The sequence below is a fragment of the Triturus cristatus genome, chromosome 4_1 (genome assembly GCF_964204655.1).
Source record: "Triturus cristatus chromosome 4_1, aTriCri1.1, whole genome shotgun sequence".
NCBI lineage: Eukaryota > Metazoa > Chordata > Amphibia > Caudata > Salamandridae > Triturus > Triturus cristatus.
In genome coordinates this window covers 302,904,057-302,929,857 of record NC_140585.1, presented here as the reverse complement: position 1 = coordinate 302,929,857, position 25,801 = coordinate 302,904,057, and the positions used below count along the sequence as shown (strand labels likewise).

General features: G+C 47.8%; 1 protein-coding gene across 1 annotated transcript in view; it reads left to right on the top strand.

The window, feature by feature from the left end:
* LOC146854821 (adenosine deaminase 2-like) overlaps window positions 1–25,801 on the top strand; it is a 447,289-nt gene that overhangs the window by 122,325 nt on the left and 299,163 nt on the right. Inside the window, exon 3 of the mRNA XM_085652183.1 lies at window positions 7,719–7,944. Coding sequence (XP_085508309.1) covers window positions 7,719–7,944 — 226 coding nt within the window. The remainder of the gene's footprint in view (window positions 1–7,718; window positions 7,945–25,801) is intronic.

Genomic DNA, 25,801 nt, shown 5'->3' with positions numbered 1-25,801 from the left:
CCACCCTGACCGGGGACCTCCGTGACCGCTTGCGTGGTGGTGTAACTGTGGGGCTCAGGGACAGAGCGGCCATGAAGGAGTCCTTGGGGGAGATGTGGCCAGGAGAGCTATGGGGAGGGGATTTGGAGGGAGTGGACTGGGTGGAATGCGGACTCCCACTATGGCTGCGTGTCACACGTTTGCCCCCCGACCCAGTGGGTGTGCCTACCTCACCCTGTGTGTGCATGTCAGGAGGAGTGCGGTGGACCTTCCCTGCTGGTGTGGTGCCCGTGTCCGTTGATGTGGGTGCATGCCGACGTCTGGGTGTACGTGTGACAGGCATGGGAGTGGGAAGTGTGGATGGGGCAGGGGTAGGTGGGGGGAGGTCGCGCTGCAGGAGACCCACTGCTGCAGTCAGTGTGGAGTCGATGGACCTCAGCAAGTTGCGTTGGTCAGCCTGCGATGAATGAATGCCCTCCAAGAAAGCCTCGATGTTGGTGAGGGTTTTGCCGTGGGCATGGAGGACATTAAGGATCGCAGCCTGACCAACCTGCAGTTGCCGCTGGATGTCCACAGACTCTGCATTGGCGGCAGCAGTGGAGACAGGGGCAGGGGGCGCGGTGCCTGGCAGGAAGGAGACATGCTGTGACCGGGCACGCTGGGAAGGGACACGAGCAAGTGGGAGGCGGCTGGTGGGAACTGAGGGGGCGGTGCGAGGTGTTGTTCCGCTGTCAGCTGCTGGTGCAGCCTCCGCCCACTCGGAGACATCGTCCCCGGACCTGTCAGCTTCGTAGTCTGATGTGCCAGTCGACAGGTCCTCGGCCACACTCTCCTCCGCCTCTGTCCCACTCGATGTGCCAGCCCCGATGTCACGGCTGGCACTGGTGCTCGGTCCCTCCGCCTGGTCTGTGTCCATGTCTCCCTCTGTGTCCCCCGACGATGCTGTGGGCAGGGTGGAGAGACAGAAATTATTCAGACACCTGTACACATCTGTCACATGAGTCCAATCTACATAGGTAACATTGCATGGCCTGAAAACGAAGATCCCTAACATCTACTGAACAGGGTACCGATGTAGGGCATGCAACACACAGTTGGTTGAGCCACCATGCCACTGAAATACCATGGAGAGCATGAGACAATAGCGAAACACAGGAAAAGGAGTCTGACATAGCACCCAGGTCCTGGGGACAATCCAGCACTGCATCTGCACCACACAGCGTTTGCGAAAATACCGATGACCAGGGACCATATCCATGAACTTGAGACACATGCTGCATAGGTAATGCTGAAAACATGCACAACATGACTCGGTCACTGCACATTGCGTGTGTGTCCAGGCACATCACACACTGCCCAGACCCAGCAAGTGGTAATCAGGATTTAACACATAGGCATTGCCCGCCCCAACAAGACCCTACACGAGGCAAATTGTGGAGACACAGGTGGCACCAACATCTCATGGTCTGGGTGATACACACAGGGGCAGGCAAAAAGCAAGATTGGACGCCAAACAGCCAAGGTGCGCCTGTACAAATAATGAGGTACCAGTGCCCATCCTCAGATGAGTATAACAAGACACACAGGCACTGGCAACTGTGAGTATGAAGAAGGACAATCAGGTCAGGCTGCACAGTGGACACCTGTACAAATTAGCACGTCTATATACATGGTGACAGGGGACAATGGCACAGAGCACAACTTACGCTGTAGACACTGACAGTGGCCACGTTCATGATGACACATACACCACTGAGGAAAAGGTGCCCCAGGGGACAGTAGTGGGCACGCAACTACATGCTACTGAATGGTAATGACAGCAACACACGTCACCATCCCTGCACTATGTGTATCGCACAGTCATGCACATCATGTCACAGGCCACTACATAGGACATGCGCGCTGTAAGGCATGACACATGAGAGACCAACTCCCATGTCTGGAGTCAGCATCAGTGCCAACTGACATGGAACCCACATGCAGTGAACTTGACAGTGCACAGGCAAGGTCCCACAACCTGTTACACACCACCCCCACACATGATGCTACAGACATTGTTCCCGTGGACAAAGCGCCAGCCTACATTACCCTGGGAAGGAGTGACTACACACAGACCAGGGAACACATTGCAAGGAGGGGAAGGGTGGCAGGGGCACAGCGCTATACTGGGCCAAACAGGATCTGCACAGCACCTTTAAACCCTGCCAGTGGATTCATGCTACTGTGCCCTTACAAATGCCGGTGACACACAACAAACACACATGTACCTACCCCCTTCCGGCTGCTGCATCGCCTGTAAGCGCCTCTCCAGGTCTGGAAAGACCACCGGCAGCACACGCCTGTGGAGGTGGCTCAGACGGCGGCGGACGCGGTTCTTGTGGCTCTCAGGTGAGTCCCCCAGCAGGAGCCGTGCAATCCTCCGCGTCCAGCACCGGATATCCTGCCAGCGTTTCCTCACCTGGGCCAGGCGCCGCCTCCGACCATCCACACCCCTCACGGCACTGACGGCGGTCAGCCAGATCTGCTCCTTGGCAGTGGCGCCTACCTGTGAGGAGGAACAAGTGACACCACATCAATACACCAGCCACATGTCACAGAGAGACATATGGGTACAAATTAGCTGGTAACAACAAGGCATGTCATGCAGCCAACGCATTGCACCTTTGTCATAGGGACATCATCCCCTGGTGAGGGACAAAGCAGTACGTGCCACAGTGGGTACACAGGTGGAATGATGGCAATGTCACAATCAATGATCTAGGCTCACACTGTGCATCACACCCACCCCTCCTGGCTCAGGGCACTGCTGTGAGGACTCCACACCCACCCCTCCTGTCTCAGGGCACTGCTGGGAGGACTCTGCACCCACCCCTCCTGTCTCAGGGCACTGCTGGGAGGACTCTGCACACACCCCTCCTGTCTCAGGGCACTGCTGTGAGTGATAGGCCCCCACCCCTCCTGTCTCAGGGCACTGCTGTGAGTGATAGGCCCCCACCCCTCCTGTCTCAGGGCACTGCTGGGAGACATCAGGCACCCCCCCCCTGGGACCCCCCCGACAGTACATGGCATGTGTGTTACACCTGGACGCAATGGCAGAAGTCACAGTCACCACATAGGGACAGTCTGTGGCAGTGGCCTATGCACTCACCTGATAACCTGGTCGCCCATACAGCATGGAGTACTGTGGGAGGATCACATCCAGCAGAGCCATGTTCTCCTCCAGGGTGAATGGCTGTGTCCTCTCCACAGCCCTTGACATGGTTCCAGGGAATCAGTAGCAGCAGCTGGGTCGACGAATGCAAAGATGTGCAGGCAAGTGCTCCCTCATGGGACCTGGCTGCCTTATATGTGCCCTTCTGCCCAGTCTCATGCACAGGAGTACAGAGAGATTGGTCACTCACATTTGCATCCTATGTTTCCACCAATCCCTTCAAACCTAGCAGTCTGTGGGTTCTCTATCGGTTTCATTCTCCTGCATGATGTCAGCCCCACAAACACATTGCAACAAAGTAGACAAATCCCAACTGACTTCTGCTGTGCACCTTCCAGAACAATTTCCAATTTTGAACTTGGTCTCCATGACAACCAGCATGCATGTAGGCCTTAATACTTGTCCCCCATGTAATTTGGAGCATCACACACAGGTACGGTGCGTGTGGTGGCCCTAGGGCACCCCAAATGCATGGCAACGGCCCGTACATGCATGCCTACGCTCTCCATCACTTTTGGTCTGCACGCGTATGCGTACTCGTAGTGGTACGGACCGAACACTCGCATCTACGCTCACTATCACTACGGGTACGCATACGCGTGCAGACCCATAGTGATAGTGAGCGTAGATGCGAGTGTACGGTCCGTACCACTATGGGTACGCATACGCGTGCAGACCCATAGTGATAGTGAGCCTAGATGCGAGTGTACGGTCCGTACCACTACGGGTACGCATACGCGTGCAGGGGTGGGGGGTGTACATTGACGGTGGTACGACACGTACTGGGGTGGGGGTACGACTGGAACGTACTGGGGTGTAGGTCCACGGGGGGTACGACACGTACTGGGGTGGGGGTACGACTGGAACGTACTGGGGTGTAGGTACACGGGGGGTATGACACGTCCTGGGGTGGGGGTACGACTCGAACGTACTTGGGTGTAGGTACACGGGGGGTACGACACGTCCAGGGGTGGGGGTACGACTGGAACGTACTTGGGTGTAGGTACACGGGGGGGTACGACACGTCCTGGGGTGGGGGTACGACTGGAACGTACTGGGGTGTAGGTACACGGGGGGTACGACACGTACAGGGGTGGGGGGTGTACATTGACGGTGGTACGACACGTACTGGGGTGGGGGTACGACTGGAACGTACTGGGGTGTAGGTACACGGGGGGTATGACACGTACTGGGGTGGGGGTACGACTGGAATGTACTGGGGTGTACATAGACGGTGGTACGACACGTACAGGGGTGGGGGGGTGTACATTGACGGTGGTACGACACGTCCTGGGGTGGGGGTACGACTGGAACGTACTTGGGTGTAGGTACACGGGGGGTACGACACGTCCAGGGGTGGGGGTACGACTGGAACGTACTGGGGTGTAGGTACACGGGGGGTACGACACGTACTGGGGTGGGGGTACGACTGGAACGTACTGGGGTGTAGGTACACGGGGGGTACGACACGTACTGGGGTGGGGGGTGTACATTGACGGTGGTACGACACGTCCTGGGGTGGGGGTACGACTGGAACGTACTTGGGTGTAGGTACACGGGGGGGTACGACACGTCCTGGGGTGGGGGTACGACTCGAACGTACTGGGGTGGGGGTACACGGGGGTACGACACGTACAGGGGTGGGGGGGTGTACATTGACGGTGGTACGACACGTCCTGGGGTGGGGGTACGACTGGAACGTACTTGGGTGTAGGTACACGGGGGGTACGACACGTCCAGGGGTGGGGGTACGACTGGAACGTACTGGGGTGTAGGTACACGGGGGGTACGACACGTACTGGGGTGGGGGTACGACTGGAACGTACTGGGGTGTAGGTACACGGGGGGTACGACACGTCCAGGGGTGGGGGTACGACTGGAACGTACTGGGGTGTAGGTACACGGGGGGTACGACACGTACTGGGGTGGGGGTACGACTGGAACGTACTGGGGTGTAGGTACACGGGGGGTACGACACGTACTGGGGTGGGGGGTGTACATTGACGGTGGTACGACACGTCCTGGGGTGGGGGTACGACTGGAACGTACTGGGGTGTACCTAGACGGGTGGGGGTATACATACACGGGGGGTACGTGTCGGACGTACGGGGGCTGGGGGGAGTGTTGGGCGCGTATGCGGGCACATGTCTCCATGGTTGCTATGGGTGTTCGGTGCGGACGGTGTTTTTTCCATACGGTTGTACGCTCGGACGCACGGGATGGATCGTGATTCCTCGGTCGGACTTGGCTTTTCACGTTTGTAAGGTAAATCGTCCGAGGACGTGTCGGACACATTTTCCGACCCGAGGACGTGTGGGGAATGATTCCCAGTGCGGTTCGTATGGACTTTTTACCATGCGAATCGTGATTGCCAGTTCGTACGGCACTTGTACGATTCGTACGGTAAAAAGACCCGATACGAGTCGCACGGGGGAATTTTTTACCGGATTGTGATCGGCACCATAGTGTAGCATTAATATCAACAATACTCACAAATGCTTTGATAAAGCAATTTTACATGCTAAAATACATATAACCAATTCACAAAAGTAAACTGTGAAAGGAAATATTAGGCAATGAGAGAGGTGATGATTTTGGGGTCCCCCCTAACCTAGGGGGAGAACCAAACAGATGCCTGGAACACAAAGAGGATATCATGCTGGTGAACGATTCAGTGGTGGTCCCTTCCCCCTAGGACCACCCCAAGCACAGTTATGGGCAAAAATACAATCCCAACCAAAGGCCCAGCAAAGCATTATGGGACAAGATTAGCAGTGGGCAGTGAATATTATAGTATCCAATATCAAAATAATTCTACAAAGAGCTGCAGTTCCACTGGTCGTTACTAGATGTCCCTCACGAGTCAAATGCAAAAGCATTGAAACCCTTTCATGAAGCTTTTGCATTTGACTCGTGAGGGACATCTAGTAACGACTAGTGGAACTTTAGCTTGATGTAATAATAATTTCAATGCTTTTGCATTTGACTCGTGAGGGACATCTAGTAACGACTAGTTGAAGTGCAGCTCTTTGTAGAATTATTTTGATATTGGATACTATAATATTCACTGCCCACTGCTAATCTCGTCCCATAATGCTATGCAGGGCCTTTGGTTGGGATTGTAGTTTTGCCAATAACTGTGCTTGGGGTGGTCCTAAGAGGATGGGACCACCACCGAATCGTTCAAGAAGATGTGCTTTTTGTTTTCAAGGCATCTGCTTGGTTCTCTCCCTAGGTTAGGGAGGATCCCAAAATCATCACCTCTCTCACTGCTTGCTAATTTATTATTTTCACTTTTGTGAAATAACTATATGCATTTTAGTATATAAAGACAGAAATACTTTTTTATTATAACTTGCACTGTACAAGATGCTGTTTGCAATTATTGCTCAGAGCAGACAAACACACAGTGCTAACAGCTATGCACTATGTGAAACTGAGCGTAGTTCAAAGTGTACTTTGCATAGCTATGTGTAGTGCTACTACGCAAACTACACCCAGGGTTAGTCTTGTTGCCATCCCAGACCGCCACCTCAGAGTCTAGCTGACCCACCTTGCTGTATGTGCTGCTAGATCCAATGGCTATTGCCTTGTGCCAGAAATTACTGGGCACATAACCTAAAGGTGCTCATTGTGTAAAATGGCTTACTGTTTGATGGCTCAGATCAATTCCACTGTATTGAATGTATCATCTATGTTCATTCACGGAAACAAAATTACAAGTAAAGTGTTTAAAAAATAGTATTTTTTTAAGGTCCAACGTGGGACTGAGGTGCGTAGAAGGGTGATCGTTGGGCTTGGTGAAAGGAGTACAGTTCAGATAAGAGCAAGGGTTAGGGTTTGGGCTAGAGCCACATTTTAATCAGTACAGTAATTTACATTCTGTGTTTGTCATTGTTGTTTACCTAATGGAAAATGGAAAAAATCTGTTATAATGAATTATTGATTGAATTCATCATAATACTATTTTTTCATTACAATATTCTTCCTTTAAACATATATCTCATTCTCTGTCAGTTTACAGGGGTCAAAGGGGCTGGTGATGGTATGATCATTATTTAAGAAGCATACTCAGAAGTCATACTCATTAGACACTCTTGTGCTGGGATTCCAAGGCATACAGACGGTCTTACCAAAAACCTGAGGATATTCAGAATATTAGGAGTTTGGAGGGAGGAAGGAAAAGCTGAACAGGTTTTGTAGTGATGGGTTGTGAATATGTAAGTAAAGGATTCCTCGAGGAATGTTTTCTAGATAGATTTGCGTTGAATTTGCATTTCTCTGACCAAGACTATCTCTTATCTCTAACAAAGATCTTCTTTTATGGAGTTATCTATTTTATTTCTGCCTATTTTTCATGTGAGTAGATCCAATTCTTATCTTGGACTGTGTGTTCAGATGTAATAACTATAGGTAATTTAAAGAGATGTGGCATAACTGATTGATATAAGTTGGACTTCTTTCAAGTTCTAGTTTTGAGCCGTAACCTCAATCTCATCCCATGTCCACCTCTTCCTTACCCCTGTAGGAGCAGCTTTGCACTTGCATGATTATACCATGGTGAACATTGACTGGCTGGTAAAGGAGGCATCATACTTACCTGATTGCTACATTTGCTTTGGCAATACCGATAAGGTCCTGTTCAAGTTTGCAAGACCTCCTCCAGTGGGACCGCCACCGCCTAACTGTTCAGACTGGGTTTTGCTCGCGAGCTACCGGAAGCAACTGAATGATGTCACAGCATTTGATAACAGGTGGGTGCAGAGGATATAAGGAGAATTCCATCTTGGGGGGAATGTCAGCATGGAATGACATTATGTGAGGAGTAATTGAGGCGTACCTCTTAAATTACTGCACTAAACTACCTTAAAAGAAACGTACATAACACAACAGAAACTTTACAACTAGAACACTTCGGGCCCGATTCACAGAACTAACTTAAGACAAAATCCTAAACTTACTACCATTTTCGTATTCACAGAAGACACTTACTCATTTTGGTATTCACAGAAGACACTTACTCACTTCGGTATTCACAGAAGTTAGGAGTCCTAACTTTAGGACTCCTAAATGCCTTCTGTGAATACCGAAAGTCTTAAAATTAGGATTTTTCTCAGTTTAGGAGTCCTAAATTTAGGACTCCTAACTTTACTACTACTAAACTCAGAAAAATCCTAATTTTAAGGCTTTCGGTATTCACAGAAGGCATTTAGGAGTCCTAAAGTTAGGATTCCTAAGTTTACTACTACTAAATTGAGAAAAATCCTAATTTTAAGACTTTCGGTATTCAGAGAAGGCATTTAGGAGTCCTAAAGTTAGGAGTCCTAACTATACTACTACTAAACTGAGAAAAATCCTAATTTTAAGGCTTTCGGTATTCACAGAAGGCATTTAGGAGTCCTAACTTTACTACTACTAAATTGAGAAAAATCCTAATTTTAAGACTTTCGGTTTTCACAGAAGGCATTTAGGAGTCCTAAAGTTAGGAGTCCTAACTATACTACTACTAAACTGTGAAAAATCCTAATTTTAAGACTTTCGGTATTCACAGAAGGCATTTAGGAGTCCTAAACTTAGGACTCCTAACTTCTGTGAATACCAAAATGAGTAAGTGCCTTCTGTGAATACCAAAATGAGTAAGTGCCTTCTGTGAATACCAAAATGGTAGTAAGTTTAGGATTTTGTCTTAAGTTAGTTCTGTGAATCGGGCCCTTCAATTGGCTGACATAAACACCCTATTAGCTAAGATGTTCCCTCTCTGATTACTCCAAAGGTCCACTTCTTCTTACTTGTACCTTTGTCAAGCCAATATATACCATCCTCCTGTTCATTCCCTTGTCTCTTGACTTTTTCTCTTACTGGCATTTTCAAAGGCAAAGATAATCAAGTACCAATATGGGCCTTTTTCTCTTTTTAATTTTTTCCCCTACCCTCACTAGATTTACATTCTTTACATTTCTACTTCATTTTTTGTTCCTCTTATATTCCCTCAATCTATTTTCTGTTATTTAATGTATTCAAGCACCATATAGGTGAAATCGGAAGAGATAATTCTAGCATCTGTGCCTTTCATGAAATCCAGATTCTCATATCACCAAACTGAAAAATTCTTGTGCCACTTACCCTGAAGTAATGTCTCAGAAACATACAGAACTTGACCAATTAGCTGTCTTCAAGATATCTTCGCTCCTAGGGCCCGATGCAAAAAAACTTCCTAAGCATGGCTTCCAGTACTAAATGATCTTTGAATCATTATAAAGCTACTGACTCCTGCACCAGTCTCGCCCATCTTTCAATCACTGCTGACGTCACCCATTTATACAGTTTCACATATAAAATCAAGAACCTAAGACCACCATGATAGCAGATAAGTTCGGCTGAGGGTCCCGCCTCATGCCCTAATATCCTATATCCTTGCTGCCTGACTCAAAGCCACAAACTCTGTTTTCCACCACCCAAGAAGAGACATCGTAGATTTGTGGCCCGTGCCATCAGCAACAGTGATAACCTTAGGTCATGAGGTTGAACATGTTGGCTGTGGTGGCCTAGGAAGGGGAGTGTGCTGAGGAGGCTTTGGCTGGTCTCTCGGGGCATTTTTCTGGTAGGAGGATCAGCTGTGGGCCCAGGTAGCAGGAGGCCGCCTGAAGACCAGGTCTCGGGTCCTGCACCGAGTGAAGTGTCTGCAGCTCCCGGCCACACATGTGGTCTGTGTTGTAGACATGCAGTTTATGGTAGGGGTTTATCTGACCAGGCACCACTCAGTGTGATGCTTTGATGTGGTGGATAAATCCATGTGGGCTACATAATAAATGTAAAATATACCAAGGAGAAGTCCTCCTTTTGTATCACCGAAGAGCAGTGGGCTCCCCGACTGCAGATGGTGAAGCCTTTAAACCTGCAGTCAGGGGTAGGATGATCGCATATATTGCAAAACTTCAGGGGAGTGGGCAGCAGCTTCTGGAAATGGAAGCCTTGATAGTGAACACAACTAGCAGCAGCAGGGGACTGAATAACTGCTGTGAATTAGACACAATCAAAATAGTAAACCCTGAAGATATAGCAATGGATTTAGTTTTACTATTTAGTTTAGTAGTAGTAAAGTTAGGAGTCCTAACTTTAGGACTACTAAACTGAGAAAAATCCTAATTTTAAGACTTTCGGTATTCACAGAAGGCATTTAGGAGTCCTAAAGTTAGGACTCCTAACTTCTGTGAATACCGAAGTGAGTAAGTGTCTTCTGTGAATACCAAAATGAGTAAGTGCCTTCTGTGAATACCAAAATGGTAGTAAGTTTAGGATTTTGTCTTAAGTTAGTTCTGTGAATCGGGCCCACTGTGTTTCTGTAAGAGTAGGAAGGCTGGGAAGAGTATCTGTGCCAGACAAATTTCTAACTACTTTGAACAGAGTTTTAGGAATTATTCTGTGCATTATTTATGGTGATATTCACATATTCAGCTTTTGCAGTGTTGCACGAAGAGTGACAGGCTCTTATTGCCGTTTTATAGGCAAGTTTGGATTTGATTGAATAATCCTTCCTCCAGCGTCTTTCGAGCGCTTTACATTTACTTTTTTCTTCCCTACTGAATTGACCCCTGTCAGCCTCAGAATCACTGACTGGAGAGACTGCATGGGAAGAAATGGAAAATACGCTCAACCAGTTGCAACAAGGGAAACCTACCTCTTGGCCTGGTGTTGCCTGTTAAACTATATAAAGTCAGTGTATTTCAGTGGACTCAACACCTACTGGACCTCTATGGGTCTATGAGAGAGAAAGGTACCCGGCCGAGGAACGAGTGGAGACAACTATAGGGTGATACCCAAGGTGGGTTGGGCGGACACACTTGTGGCTATTATCAACCAATATCTTTTATTATTATTGAAGCTAAAATTCTAGTGCATTTTCTTACGACCTGCCTTGCCGCTATGGTGACTGTGGGTTGTGGCTAGGAAGACCAAAGAGGCTTTATCCCCCAGCACGCAGTGAGACATGATATACATCACCTACACAATGCACTCTCACTTGCCTGACACTTTCAATTCTCAGCTACAATATTGCAAACCGATTTTGAGAAGGCCTTCAATACCTTGCTTGGATGTACCTATTTGCCTTGCTAGAGAATCTAGGACCGAGGCCAAACTTCCTGGAGTACACTGAGCTACTCAACACAGACCCCGCTGCCTTTGTTCGGGTGAATAATGTTATGCTGGACCCCATTCCTGTCCTATGTGGCACAGGTAGGGTTGCCTATTTCCACCCCTGGTTTTAGCTGTGGCCATAGAGCAGTTGGCCACACAGCTCAGAGTGGATTCAGGAGTAAAGGGATGTAGATGGGCAGCTGAGTGGAGGACTGTGTCTCCCTTTATGTGGATGACCTGCTCATTTATTTAGGGCAGCTGGACGTATCGGATCCTAGGGCACTAATACTTGAAACATTTGGGGAGTACACCTATGTGTGAACTGGAGTAGGCCCTGCATATTCCCAATATAATGCTGAGACGCCTTGCGGAGGCTGGAATTTTGGGCTCGGCTTTGGAGTGGCTGGGCTCATTTCTCCATGAGAGGTCATTTACGGTTATTGCCCCCCCGTTTGCCTCTGGCAAACATCCAGTTAAACAAGGGGTGCCTCAGGGCTCCTCCCTCAGTCCCCTATTGTTCAATATATATGTTCAGCCTCTAGCAGCAGTTGCCAGCAGCAGAGGTCTGACCATGATCTCCTACGCTGACAATACTCAGTTGGTGGTGGCACTCTCTAATTAAACCGAGCAGGACGCCCTTAAGTTTCAGGGCGACCTTGCAGCGGTGGCCGAGTGGATGAACAGCAACTGCCTCCAACTGAACTCTAATAAATCTGAGGTATTGTTAGTGGGTAGGGACCATGGTCGGTGGAGTGATCTCTGGTGGCCAACTAGCCTCGGTAAGCCCCCTTCCCCTAAACAGGTAGTAAAAAACCTCGGGGTATGGCTTGATTCCTCCTTGAACTATCAAGTCCAAACGAAAAAAACGTCCGGGACATGTTTTGGACTCCTTCGGGGGCTTAGACCACTGTTAGGCCTTTTCGACACCTCTACTCGTCAGGTCATCATTCAGGCGACGGTCTTATCTAGACTTGACTATGCCTGCTCCCTTTATTTAGGGTCCAACAAGGCGGAGGTCCTGAGGCTGCAAAGGGCACAGAATGCTGCCGCCAGAACACTTCTAGGTCTCTGCAAATTCTGCTCTGTGTCTAATGCTATTCGCCATCTGGCCTGGCTATCTGTAGCCAGACGCATTGAATTCAAAGCCTTATGCATCGCCTTCAAGGTTTTGAAATTGGCCTCGCCTCCCATTCTGGCTGATCTCTTGCTGCCTTATGTCACTTCACGACATCTTCGCTCACAGGGTCAGCATTTGGTGGTGGTTCCCTGACCCCGTAGAGTTTGGTCTGGCGGCCGCTCCTTTCGCTACAGAGACGCCATCCTTTGGAACTCACTCCCTGTGCAGATCCGTGGCCTTGACAACTACTTGGCTTTTAGAAAGGCCATTAAAACCTATCTTTTCCCTGCCCCTTAGTTTTTCTGGTGGGCTTTCTGCTGTGTTTGTCTTTCCTGCATTAGCGCTGGGAAGCCCCCTTGCTGGGTCAGCTGTCGCGCTTTACAAGCTAAGATAACATAACATAACATAGTGGGCAGTGTATGCGAGGGCAGCTGGATTTCCCAGGCCTCAAAACCATGGTGACAAACGGTGTTGTCTATTTGCGTGCTTTTGTGTCTGCGCACCTCATTCACATTTGCAAGAGGTGGAGAGACAGCTCTCACACTGGACTTTTCCAATTTAATTCATTGGTAGGTTTGCCCTCTTCAAGATGACACCCTCTCTAAATACCATGCACATTACAAAAAATCCCACCTAAATCACCAGTTTCCTTTTCCAGAACACTAACATATGAAATAGGCTCCTTTTTGTGAAATAATTGTACCCCATGTTCAGTATAGCTAAGTTCTGTAAGTCACCATTTGACAGAGGCCTGGGCGTTTTTATACTACTGGGTGTTACACTTGCTAGTGATCAGTGACTGGCTATTTGATGTAAAGTCAGAGCCATCCTACAATAGTGAGGGATGGGCAATGTGGGAGGGGGGTGGAAGCATACTAAATTTTCGGTATGAGGGTTTGCTGTCTCCAGTAGTCCCAACAGCCAGAACAGTTATAACACTATGGAATGTCACCCTACAGGCTCTGGGATGGAGTGGGAGGATAACCTATCAGACCCCACTATCGGCTCAATCAATCAATCAAACAATCAGGCGCTTGTGTAGCGTGGCTACTCACCAGTGAGGGTCTCGGAGCGCTGAGGTGGGCTGCTGATCCGTCTGGGCATCGAGGTTCAGTCGAAGAGCCAGGTCTTGAGATCCTTCCTGAATTGTATCAGCGACGACGATTGCCTGAGGTGGAGGGGCAGGGTGTTCCAGGTCTTGGTGGCGAGGTAGGAGAATGATTTTCCTCTGCTTCTGGTCTTGTGAATCCGTGGCAAGGTGGCAAGGGCGAGTTGGGCGGAGCAAAGTTGTTTAGCGGTTGCATGGAATGAGAGGTGATGGTTCAGTTTTGCTGTTCCTGCATCGTGGAGAGCCTGGTAGGAATGCGTGAGGAGCTTGAAGGTGATTCTTTTATTGACTGGGAGCTAGTGGAGTTGACAGAGACTTTGTGTTATGTGGTTGCTGCGAGGGATGTCAAGGACCAGTCTGGCTGCAGCGTTCTGAACGCTCTGTAGTTTCCTGAGCTGTTTCTGAGTGACGCTGGCGTAGAATGCGTTACCGTAGTCAAGTCTGTTAGTGATGAGTGTGTAGGTGACTGTCTTTCTGGATTCAGTGGGGATCCATCTGATTGTCTTTCAAAGCAGGCAAAGCATGTGGAAACATGATGAGGAGATGACATTGATCTGGCGGTTCATTGTGAGCGATGAGTCCAGTATGATGTTGAGCTTTTGTACATGGTCTGTGGGGGGTTCCTAATGCAGCGGGCCACCAGGAGTCATCCCACACTGAGGGGTGGGTCCCAGGATGAGTACTTCAGTCTTGTCCGAGTTGCGCTTGAGGCAGCTATCTTTTATCCAGGTGGCAATTGCCTTCATCCTGCTGTGAAAGTTAAATTTATCATCTGTGGGTTCATTAGTGAGGGAGAGCGGATCAGCTGGATGTCATCGGCTTAGGAGACGATGTTGAGTCCATGGCTTTTGACAATGGCCACGAGGGGGTCCCAGTGGCGTAACGAAACTTGAGGGGGCCCCCCTGCAAAGCACCATGAGGGGGCCCCCCCCAGCGGCCCAGCCCACCACCTACCACTTTGCCCCACCAACGAAATAAGCAGTCACCTAAAGCCGTATTGTCAGCACTTATCTGTGCATACCTCTAACAGCAAATATAAATAGAATCCACTTTAATTGTCTTCTGGGGCTACCTGAATGATGAGATCCATGACTGATAATTAAAGGGAACAAAGACAGAAAAGTCACATTACAAACTGTTTTATTTATAACCTTATTTAGTGCCAAGAGGAGGTCTTTCCAGGCTCTTTAAACACATGGCTGGCATTTTTCTTTTGGCAACCCTACTTTATATTCCTTTTCATGAAATGCATTTTCATACTACAGCAGTAAATGTACAATTTATGAAGTAGGACTGTTATGAGGCAACTCACTGTTGCAACTAACGCCGGCGAGAGAGTGTAGTGCTGCCTGTGTGCGCTACAGCGCTGATGGGGCCCCTGGAGGCTGGAAAACGGGGGCTGCTGGGGGCATAGCTGCCAAGGTTTCAGATTGCCATGTGTGACATTTTCATGATTTCAGTGTAATTATGAGTGACATTTCAACGATTATGAGTGACACTTTCTTGCGAGTAAAATTAAGCAATGAAGACGATCGACACATATAAATATCAGAAATAACACCAAAAAGACTGTTCCGGTAGAAACACGTCAGTCTTTTGAATAAACTTTTGAATAAACTACTACGGCAACTATATCTGAGAATGTGAGCTTTCCTCTGTGTGTGGCCATGATGCAGGGCTGTTTGCATTTTTATAGTGGGACATGCTCCCACTGCTGAGCACCATCCCTGACAGGTGGATGCAATCGGAAGACTGTAGTCCTTTCATATATACATATTTATAGCCTTTCTTTCATGCATCCATTAATCATTATATACATGGATCAATCTACACATTATTTAAACTATTCATCCTTCACTCTTCCCAATCTATCTATTCTTCACCCTTCAATTCATTCACCCTTGAAACAATTGATCTTTTACTCTTCCATCCATCATTTCAACATTTCCTCTATCAATTCTTCCACTACTCTATTCATTAATTCTTTCATTATTCCTTTCACCCTTCCATCCTGCCTTTTCTCCCTTATTTCCTTTCATGTTTCTTTCCTTCCAGTCTTTCTTTCTGTCTTTCTTTATATACCCATCTGCTATTTCACATCCTTAATTTTTCTTTCACTCATAATCACTTTTTCTATTTGTCCCTTTATCAAGGTGTTTCCCCTAATTTCTCTTTCTCTATTTCCTTGCTCCATGCCAGCCTACCACTTACACTCCTCTCTCATGATATTAGCTAGTAGTATTATTCATGTGCACCTTGTATGCAGGGCTGAGAGAAGAGGCCTAGAAACACAGGAGTAGATTGTTAGTCAGAGGGGGTGTAGGGCGGGGCAGGAATGCTGGCACAAAGGGATTTTAGGGTTTGAAATAGTATAACATTTTCAGAATGACAGCCATAGTGAAATTGCTAACTGAACCCCTAGTTTATAAGATTAACTAAAATGTACAAGTCACTTTTATTTGCCAGTTAAATATAGGCTGGAAATCATATTGCTAGAAGCAAAGTTGTGCTAAGTTATCGGGTGACATACCAGTGTGTGAGTTATACACACAGGCATTTTTATGCATTAAAGTATTTTACGCTGTTACACGTACGATTCCCAAACCCATAAAATATTCGAGGTTGTTGCAAACTTCTGTCATTAACAAATTCGATTTAAGGGCATTGACTTGCTAAAAATACAACATCCCGAAATCATCCATTCGTCTGAATTTTGCCACTTTTTTTTGCAAACTAACTGCTAAAAGCTAATCCTTGACATCTGCCCCGTTGCTCCCTCCTTGCCGTACACCATATGTTTATTTGTGTGAAGTAAGTGAGAGCCCATGGTGTTTTCAGTTATGACCCTCACTCCCCCCAGTGATTGTTTTTGTGCAGTGAAGAAGTCTCTAGTATGTGAATATGTGCAGTGTGTAAAGCCCTATTGTCTCTTGAAGGTGGTGTTTAGGGATAGCTGGCCTCTGTATGTACCATAAGCCCATGAAGGAATAGACCTTCGCATTCAAACAGATATACTGCTAAAGGAAATTATCCATTCTACGCTACCTATAGCGCTATAAGCAAAGGCCTACATTTTGGCATGCACGTTACTGGCGGACAGAGTATTTAGTACCTATTTAGGGGCAGCTTTTCGTATATACAGTGTTTGCAGAGATGTTCTTTGTGTTTTCCTATATAGGTTTACTATGCTAGTGTTCATGGGCATAAGCATCCTTAGTAAATAGATTCTAAGTGATTGTGTTGCCTTGTTAGATGGGTTTTCGGGCTTGTATATGCATTGTTGGCACAGTGCCCATGAATTGTTGGTATAGAGCCTTCATACAGTTTGGCATGATGACTTTGCTTTGCATGTCCAACGCGGGTGACAGTCGAGATCTAGGGCAAGTTTGAAACTAATGGCTTGTTTTGTAAGAGTCGTTGACTTTGCCACAGGGGGCTGCGTGCGAGCGCCTAGAAGTCACAAATCTCATTGAACTACCAGAGCAGGCTTCAATACGCTTGCAAAGTGGGACAGGGCTGGGCGATGCACGACCCCACGCAGGTGCAGAGGATCACTGGTGCAGCATCTTTGCACTCACCACCACTGGGTCAGCTGCTGTGACCCGGTGGGGGTATCAGCACAGTGCCAGGCCTGGGAGGCCCCATCACTGCTGCATAGCTGCCAAGGTTTCAGATTGCTATGTGTGACATTTTCATAATTTCAGTGTAATTATAAGTGACATTTCAACAAGTATGAGTGACACTTTCTCCCAAGCAAAATCAAACAATGCAGACCAGGGAAACATAGATATCAGAAATTGCATCCATTTGAGCAAAGAGAAGCTCTAAGAAGATCTTAAAACATCTGCAAAGCATCAGAAATGAAAGGACACTACCCTAGTGCCTTGTAATGGGTGGGGGGGGGGTAAAGTGTTTTCTACTTATTCACTGTGTCTCGCCTTGGTCTGTTTTTTCTTCTTTTTTGCATTTTTGTACGAATAATGACAAACATCACAATGCAAAGAAAATTCAAAGCCAGCGTGAAACACTCCTACCGACAATGAATATATAGCGGTCTCTTGTGCACCGTTTCTCCCACAACAGACATTCGATGAAGTAAGTATATTTTATTGGAGAGCTAAACATAATTTCTGGGTACCACTGTTAGCTTCATACACTGATGTTTTAATTAAAACAGGCATGTCAAACGTTCATTGCAAACTAAAAAGACCCCCGGGGCCTGCAAATGTGCACGTATCCCTACATATGCTCAAAATCAACAGTCTCAATCCACATTACAGGATTACCAGGGTGCATCATTATGGTTTATTGAAATAGAAATCTGTGGCTTATTACTATGTTTAGTGGAAAGTGAATAACTACGACAAATTAAATCATGATGACCAGACACCGTTTACATTACTGTAGACAAAGCCATGCACCGTTATCATTAATATGTCTATCAGAATTATCGTAACATAGCATGTTATTTAATAAGAGCCGCAATGTACAGAAAGGCGTACAGGCTTACGGAACGGGTTTATTAATTTCTTATTTTGGGTTTAAAAATTTTTTTACTTGGATTGAAAATGTCAGGTTCTGAGAGAAATTGGTTTGTGCACTACAATTACCAGAATGCCAAGCGGCACTGTCTCAGGAAGTGATGTCACTAAAAGATTTGATTGTGTGTTTAAAAATCCTGATAACCTTTGAGCAACCGCTAGACTCGTGATCAAGGTCTCCGCTGAGACTGAAACGCGTAGAGTTTGTCTTTTTTGTATCTGGCATGCTGAAAGTAAAGGAAATATAAAAAACGATCATTGGTGAAGCTGTTTGTCCCTCTGGGAGTGCGCGAGGAAACCTGTGTGGGTAAACGAAGTGAATGATTAAACGGCTTAACCCTGCCGTACCTTGAACGCACCACCGAAGAGCGCCCATGATTCCTGAAGCGGGTTGTGTTGAAAAAAAAAAAAAAAAAAAAAAAAAAAAAGTATCCCTACATATGTAGCACAAACAGACCTTCATTAGTCTCTAGCCAAACTACCCTACCTCATATAGCTTTCTACGAGTTCCATACCTTACAAAATTCCGTTTTTCTTTACCCATCACTTTTTACATTTGTACATTTCGAAACTCACTGCCGGCAGCGTCTGGTGTGCCATCACTATGCACTAACCCAGCCTGCACTCACACCAGCATGGATTGCCATCCTGCATGCATGCATGGACTAGACCTCGCCGGTCACACTTCCAAATCCCGGACTGGATCTCCGTCCTCCTGTACTATCCCAGTTTGGATGACCTTCATGTAGGGGAATACCTCCTCCTCTTGGGCAATGCTCAGTCTGCCTCTCCTCTGCTGCCACCCTCCTTCCAGTCTGTGTAAGTGCCACCAAGGGTGGGAAGCCCCACAGCTGATAGACTAATTGTAGCTGCCATCACTTCGTTGTGTTAACCCCCTCTCACTCTCTAGTCACCCCTCCCTGGCACCCCGAGAGCCCATTCTTCATATTTGGCCCTCCTTCACCTTGGAAAGGTTGTCCGAGTCAGTGAAGAACTGTGTACAGTGCCCTATCTTTCTAAAGCCCTCTCGGTGCAGGTTCTGTTCTGTGGGGAGTTGCGGTGTACATAGGATGCACCTTCAGTAATAGAGGGGCCCTGGTTGTAGATAGGCGCTGTGCACAGATGGTGGGACACCTGTGAATAAGTGCTGTGTACGCAGCATGCTTATATGCAGATGATTGCAATGTCGAAGGTTCCCATCTGGAAAAACGATTTGTACAATGTGTGCCCACCTATGAATAACAAAGGGTCCCCGGGAGTTCGTTAGCAAGAGGATGCGCCCCACTTTCCCTTTACAGAGGGTGCTGCGGACACACAGTGTCCATAAACAGAGGAGCGTTCTCTATACACAAGGTGTCAATTTGAAAAAACACGTATACAGAGGCGATGTGTGCAGAGCTCAGCTGCTCAACTCCAAAGGAGTGATGAGTGCACACGCGCCACCTATGGATACATAATGCCCACCTTCAGATAAGTGCATGTTCACAAGATGCGTACAGCTCACCCCTACCGGGAAATAAGACTGTATAATCAATGCGCCATCTGCAGAGAACCTCAGTAGGCGTCTGCTTGCAATCAAAAGCAACCCAGTCTGACACGAGTAATCACCAGAATCACTATAATGGTCAAGTAAAGCTCAGATGTGACACAGACAGTGACAGAATGTCAACAGTAGACATCGATGTGGGCAAAAGTGCGTGGAACCCCGATGCAGCAGCAGCACAGTCACATACCAATGGTTCTACCAGACACAGCCCTCACTACGGGTGAGGATGACCATTCTGCAACTGTTGCTACAAATACAGCAACAGCATTTCACCGTGTGTGGCACTAATGTGCCCTTACTGGAAAATGCACCACTTTCCTGTTACCTGATGACTTACGTTTCGTCTCTCCCCCCAGAATCCCCTGAATCACAGTTCCTGGAAGCCAAAACCACAATCCTCTCGGTTTGTGCTGTTGTTATTCTGCCCCCAGGCTTACTGAACCGGCGTGACTTCACCGGTGAGGACCGGCCCTCACACCGGACCGCCATCTCCTGACTGAATGATGCAGCAGGGCCTTCTCCCTCACCCAGTGCCATCGAGTCGGTCGGCCCAGCTGCTCCGAAATAAAATACATAGCTGCCAAGGTTTCAGATTGCCTATGTGTGACATTTCCATAATTTCAGTGTAATTATGAGTGACATTCAACGACTATGAGTGACACTTTCTTGCAAGTAAAATCAAGCATTGAAGACGGGGGAAACATATAAATAGAAGAAATGACACTAATTTATGCAACGAGAAACTCTAAACAAACCTTCAAACTGCGGCAAAGCACCAGAAATTGAAGAGCACTTAACTAGTTTCCTTATTTGGGAGGGCTTCCTGAAGGCTGTGTGTTGCTGTAGCCAGGCCCCAGGTTCAGGGGTTGTGAGGGAAGGAGGAGGTGTGAGAAGGCTATATACATGGGCTTGCTGCTTGGAGGCTGTGTGTCGCTGAAGTCAGGCCCCAGATTCAGGTGTTTTGAGTGAAGCAGAGGGGTGTGAGAAAGCTTTATTGCTGCCACTGGTTTTGTGCCACTGAATACACGCCCCATGAGACCCCTGAAAGGTCTGAAGGATCCAATGTAATGCAACAATACGGAGAACAAAAAGTCATAACAATTGCGCAGCTCAAAGTATCTGGGCATATGCAGTTGTACAGTGCAGCTATATGAATGGGCATGCAAAGTTCTGGCAATGAAACGTTTAACATGACTAAAAGTGTAATTACCAGAAATATGGTATTAATAGAGGTGCGTGTGTTTTTTAATTAATGCACGATAGAAGAATTAAACAATTCACAACATAGCAGGTTATTCAGAACTGTAATATGGTTGTGCCAAGTAAACATCCTCAAAAAGTACACCATAGCACCACTTGCTGCCTCGGCAAAACAACTGCCATTACGTCAACTTTTCACAAAACCAGCAATGAAGTCTAAACCAAGCACCGAACAAATAAGAGATACACTCTGCCCACAACAAAAACGCCGCTCCCCTCTCTGCCGGGAGTAGCAGAGTCTGAACCCATGCCCCCTCACCTCTCTGCTCACATCGGCCATACATGTACGGAGTCCCCAACAGACGGCAACCAGCAGAGCCTCCAGGTATAAAGAGAGGGAAAAGGTTTCCACAACATTTTCAGCTGCCGCCGGAAACCCCTGAAGACAGGGCGCAAATGCGGCCGGAAACAACTGTGTGCGCGCTGCCGCGCCGCGCACCATTTAATTATGAACAGCCTCCGGGGCCCGGGCGTGCGCGCCAACTATATAATTAATTAACAGGCCGGCGGGCATGCGCACGGCATCATTTAATTACTGAAGAGGCAGCCTGGCCGTGGTGTGCGATGCTACGCGCACCATTTAATTTATGGGGAGGGCGGCCGGGCGTCCATGAAGACTCCGCTGAGTGAGGGGGCCCCTGGAGCGTGGGGGCCCCCCCGCACCGCGGGGGCTGCGGGGGCCTGTGTTACGCCCCTGGGGGGTCCATGTAGGTGTTGAAGAGGGTGGGGCTCAGGGAGGAACCCTGGGGAACTCCTCAACTGATCTCTGTTGGTACTGAGAAGAACGGAGGTAGTTTGGCCGCTGTGTTTGGCCAGTAAGGAAGGCCTCACCTGCTGACCCATTAGAAGCAAAGAATAAATAGCAATGAGGCAGAGGAGGAATTCTGCTTTCTAGAAGAACAATACTGTGGAAATCTCTTTGCCAGACAATCTGGACCAGCTAAGTACTTTGTCCTATGCACCAAGACCAGGTCTTTGAAAAATATCAGTTTCCTGATGGGCAGCCAATTGACAGCCTTTAATGCCGATGCGGTGGACGAACACCTAGGAAGATGTAGAAGAATCCTGGCTGCCACATTTTGGGACCACCTGTAGGCTGCACACCAACAGCTCTGCAACTACTAAATAGAGAGTGTTGGCGTAGTCAAGACATGAAGTGATCAACCCATGAACCACTACTCTCCTCGTGTCCAAAGGGAGGAGTGGAAGGATTTTTTTTTAGGGTGCGGAGCAAGGCGAATCATTGGCCCACCAATGACGAGAAATGAGCCAAATAGGAAAAGCAACGTCAAACTTCACCCCTACATTTTTTACTACTGCAGTTGAGGGGCGGGCATGGGGGACCAGAAATCTTCCCGCCAATTAGATAGATGAGATCCAAATGTGACGATTTCCGTCTTCTCCGGGTCGCAATTGAGTTGACTGCCCTGCATCCAATCAAAAACAGCATACATGCAATCCGTTAAGGAGTTTGCGGTAGATGCATGGGAGCCCTCAAATGCAAAAAGCAAATGGGTATCAATAGCATATGAGATAGTATGACATCCAAACGGTTCCACCACAGAGGCCAGTGGGGACCTAAATATATTAAAAAGGGTGGGTCTCAGCGAGGAGACCTGCTGCACCGTTTGCTTGACTGCCTTGACTTCAGAAGAAAAAGTAGCAAGTCAAACTGACTGGCCTCTAGAGTCCAAAAAGGACTTACACCAGTCTCACACAGAACCACCCACACCTAAAGCAGTTTTCCCCGCTTCCAGTGACCATTTAATAAGGTCCGATATCTTCTTGATAGCCGACTCCGTACTAAGAAAGGGGCGGAAGCCGGACTGACTGGGTTGAAGCAGCTTTCCTGTCTGAGAGCTGCACGTTGACCAGTTTTTCTAATATTTTAGTGAAGGCTGGGAAAAGTGATATTGACATACAGTTACAGTAGATGTTTGGATCTAAGGCCGGCTTTATTAACAGCGGGCTACTTTGTCTTGTCTAGTTTCCCAAGTAGTGAGACACTGATAAAAAATAGAATTAATCAGGTGGTTGATGACATCTAATGCTGCGGCTAGCAGGGAACGAGGGCAAGCATCCGGGGGAGAACCCAATTTGCATTTTAGAATTTCTTCTTTCCATTGTTCCATGGAGATGGGCCTGCACTGGCTCAGTCTGCTGCTAAAGCTGTCTGAGGCCAGGGCCCCAGCAGGAGGAGAGTTCTCCTGAAGAGGAGGCAGAGAATTCTGAATGTTTGAAATTGTGTCCTCGAAGAAGGATACTAAACCATTGCACAACTCTTGAGAAGGAGCAGTTGCCCTGTGACAGAACTGCGGGGAGAGGAAGATGTTCACAATTTTAAAAATTGCCCTATGTTTGTGCTCAGCCACGTTAATTTTGTCTGCAAAGAAAACACTTTGAGCCTGTTTAAGAGACAACTGACTGAACAAGCACTGATGGGTCAGACAGAAACCGCAATTTTAGCTAGGCATTTATTTATGCACTTATTTATTTTTTAATGTATAAACGTTTATTGCTGCCCAAAGAGGGTTTCTCAGTGCTAACACTGACAGATTAGAAAGGGCACCATCAGATGATTAAACAAGCATTGGCATAGCCAATAGGTCTCGCTTTTGGGACCTTCTAAGTATTTAGTTATGCAGCACAATATCCTTGGTGGAACCACATCAACTGTTGCATGGCTAAACACTTATAAGGTCCCAAAGGCGAGACCTACTGGCTATGCCAATGCTTGGTGTGGTTATGTGTGTGGTTGTGTGTTTGGTCGTGTGTGTGGTTGTGTGAGTGTGGTTGTGTGTGTGTGGTTGTGTGTGTGTGGTTGTGTGTGTGGGTGTGGTTGTGGGTGTGGTGCAGTTGTTGGTGTGTGTGGATGTGTGGCTGGGTGTGGTTGTGTGTGTGGTTGTGTGTGTGTGTGTGGTTGTGTGTGTCGTTGTATGTGTGTGGTTGTGGTTGTGTGTGATTATGTGTGTGTGTGGTGATGTGTGTGGGTGTGTGTGTGGTTGTGTGTGTGTGTGGGTGTGTGTGGGTGTGAGTGTGTGTGGTTGTGTGTGTGTGATTGTGTGTGTGTCTGGTTGTGTGTTTGGCTGTGTGTGTGGTTGTGTGTGTGTGTGGTTGTGTGTGTGTGGTTGTATGTGTGGTTGTGTGTGTGGTTGTGTGTGTGTGGTTGTGTGTGTGGTTGTGTGTGTGGTTGTGTGTGTGTGGTTGTGTGTGTTGTTCTGTGTGTGGTTGTTGTGTGTGTGGTTGTGTGTGTGTGTGGTTGTGTGTGTGTGGTTGTGTGTGTGGTTGTGTGTGTGAATGTGTGCATGTGTGGTTGTGTGTGTGGGTGTGTGTGTGGGGTTGTGTGTGTGGTTGTGTGTGTTGTGTGTGGTTGTGGTCGTGTGGTTGTGTGTGTGTGGTTGTGTGTGGTTGTATGTGTGGTTGTGTGTGTGGTTGTGTGTGTGTGGTTGTGTGTATGGTTGTGTGTGGTTATGTGTGTGTGTGTGTGGTTGTGTGTGGTTGTGTGTGTGGCTGTGTGTGTGGTTGTGTGTGGTTGTGTGTGTTGTGTGTGTGGTTGTGTGTGGTTGTGGTTGTGTGTGTGGTTGTGTGGTTGTGGTTGTGTATGTGTGGGTGTGGTTGTCTGTGTGTGTGGTTGTGGGTGTGGTTGCATGTGTGTGGTTGTTTGTGTGGTTGTGTGTGTGGTTGTGGTTGTGTGTGGTTGTGTGTGTGTGGTTGTGTGTGTTTGGGTGTGTTTGGGTGTGGTTGGGTGTGTGGTTGTATATGTGGTTGTGTGTGGTTGCGTGGTTGTACTTGTGTATGGTTGTGTGTGTGGTTGTGTGTGGGGTTGTGTGTGGAGTTTTGTGTGGAGTTGTGTGTGGTTGTGTGTGTGTGTGGTTGTGTGGTTGTGTGTGTGTGGTTGTGTGTGTGGTTGATTGTGTGTGTGGTTGTTTGTGTGGTTGTGTGTGTGTGGTTGTGTGTGTGGTTGTGTGTGGTTGTGTGTGTTTGTGTGTGGTTGTGTGTGGTTGGGTGTTGGTTGTGTGTGTGTGGTTGTGTGTGTGTGGTTGTGTGTGGTTGTGTGTGTGTGGTTGTGTGTGTGTGTGTGGTTGTGGTTTTGTGGGTGTACTTGTGTGTGTGGTTATGGTTGTGTGTGTGGTTGTGTGTGGAGTTGTGTGTGAGGTTGTGTGTGGGGTTGTGTGTGGTTGTGTGTGTGTGGTTGTGTGTGTGGTTGTTGTGTGTTTGTGGTTGTGTGTGTGTGTGTGGTTGTGTGTATGTGTGTGGTTGTGTGTGTGTGGTTGTGTGTGGTTGTATGTGTGGTTGTGTGTGTGGTTGTGTGTGTGGTTGTGTGTGGTTGTGGTTGTGTGTATGTGTGGTTGTGTGTGTGTGGTTGTGTGTGTGTGTATGGTTTTGTGGGTGTGTATGTGGTTGTGTGTGTGTGGGTGTGTGTGGGTGGTTGTGTGTGTGTGGTTGTGTGAGTGTGGTTGTGTGTGTGTGGTTGTGTGTGTGTGTGGTTGTGTGTGTGGGTATGGTTGCGGGTGCGGGTGCGGTTGTGGGTGTGTGTGGATGTGTGGCTGGGTGTGGTTGTGTGTGTGGTGTGTGTGTGTGGTTGTGTGTGTGGTTGTATGTGTGTGGTTGTGGTTGTGTGTGGTTATGTGTATGTGTGGTTATGTGTGTGTGTGTGGTTGTGTGTGTGGTTGTGTGTGTGTGCGGGTGTACGTGTGTGGGTGTGTGTGGGTGTGTGTGGTTGTGTGTGTGGTTGTGTGTGTGTGTGTGGTTATGTGTGTGTGGTTGTGTGTGTGGTTGTGTGTGTGGTTGTGTATGTGTGGCTGTATGTGTGGTTGTGTGTGTGGTTGTGTGTGTGGTTGTGTGTGTGGTTGTGTGTGTGGTTGTGTGTGTGGTTGTCTGTGTGTGGTTGTGTGTGTGTTGT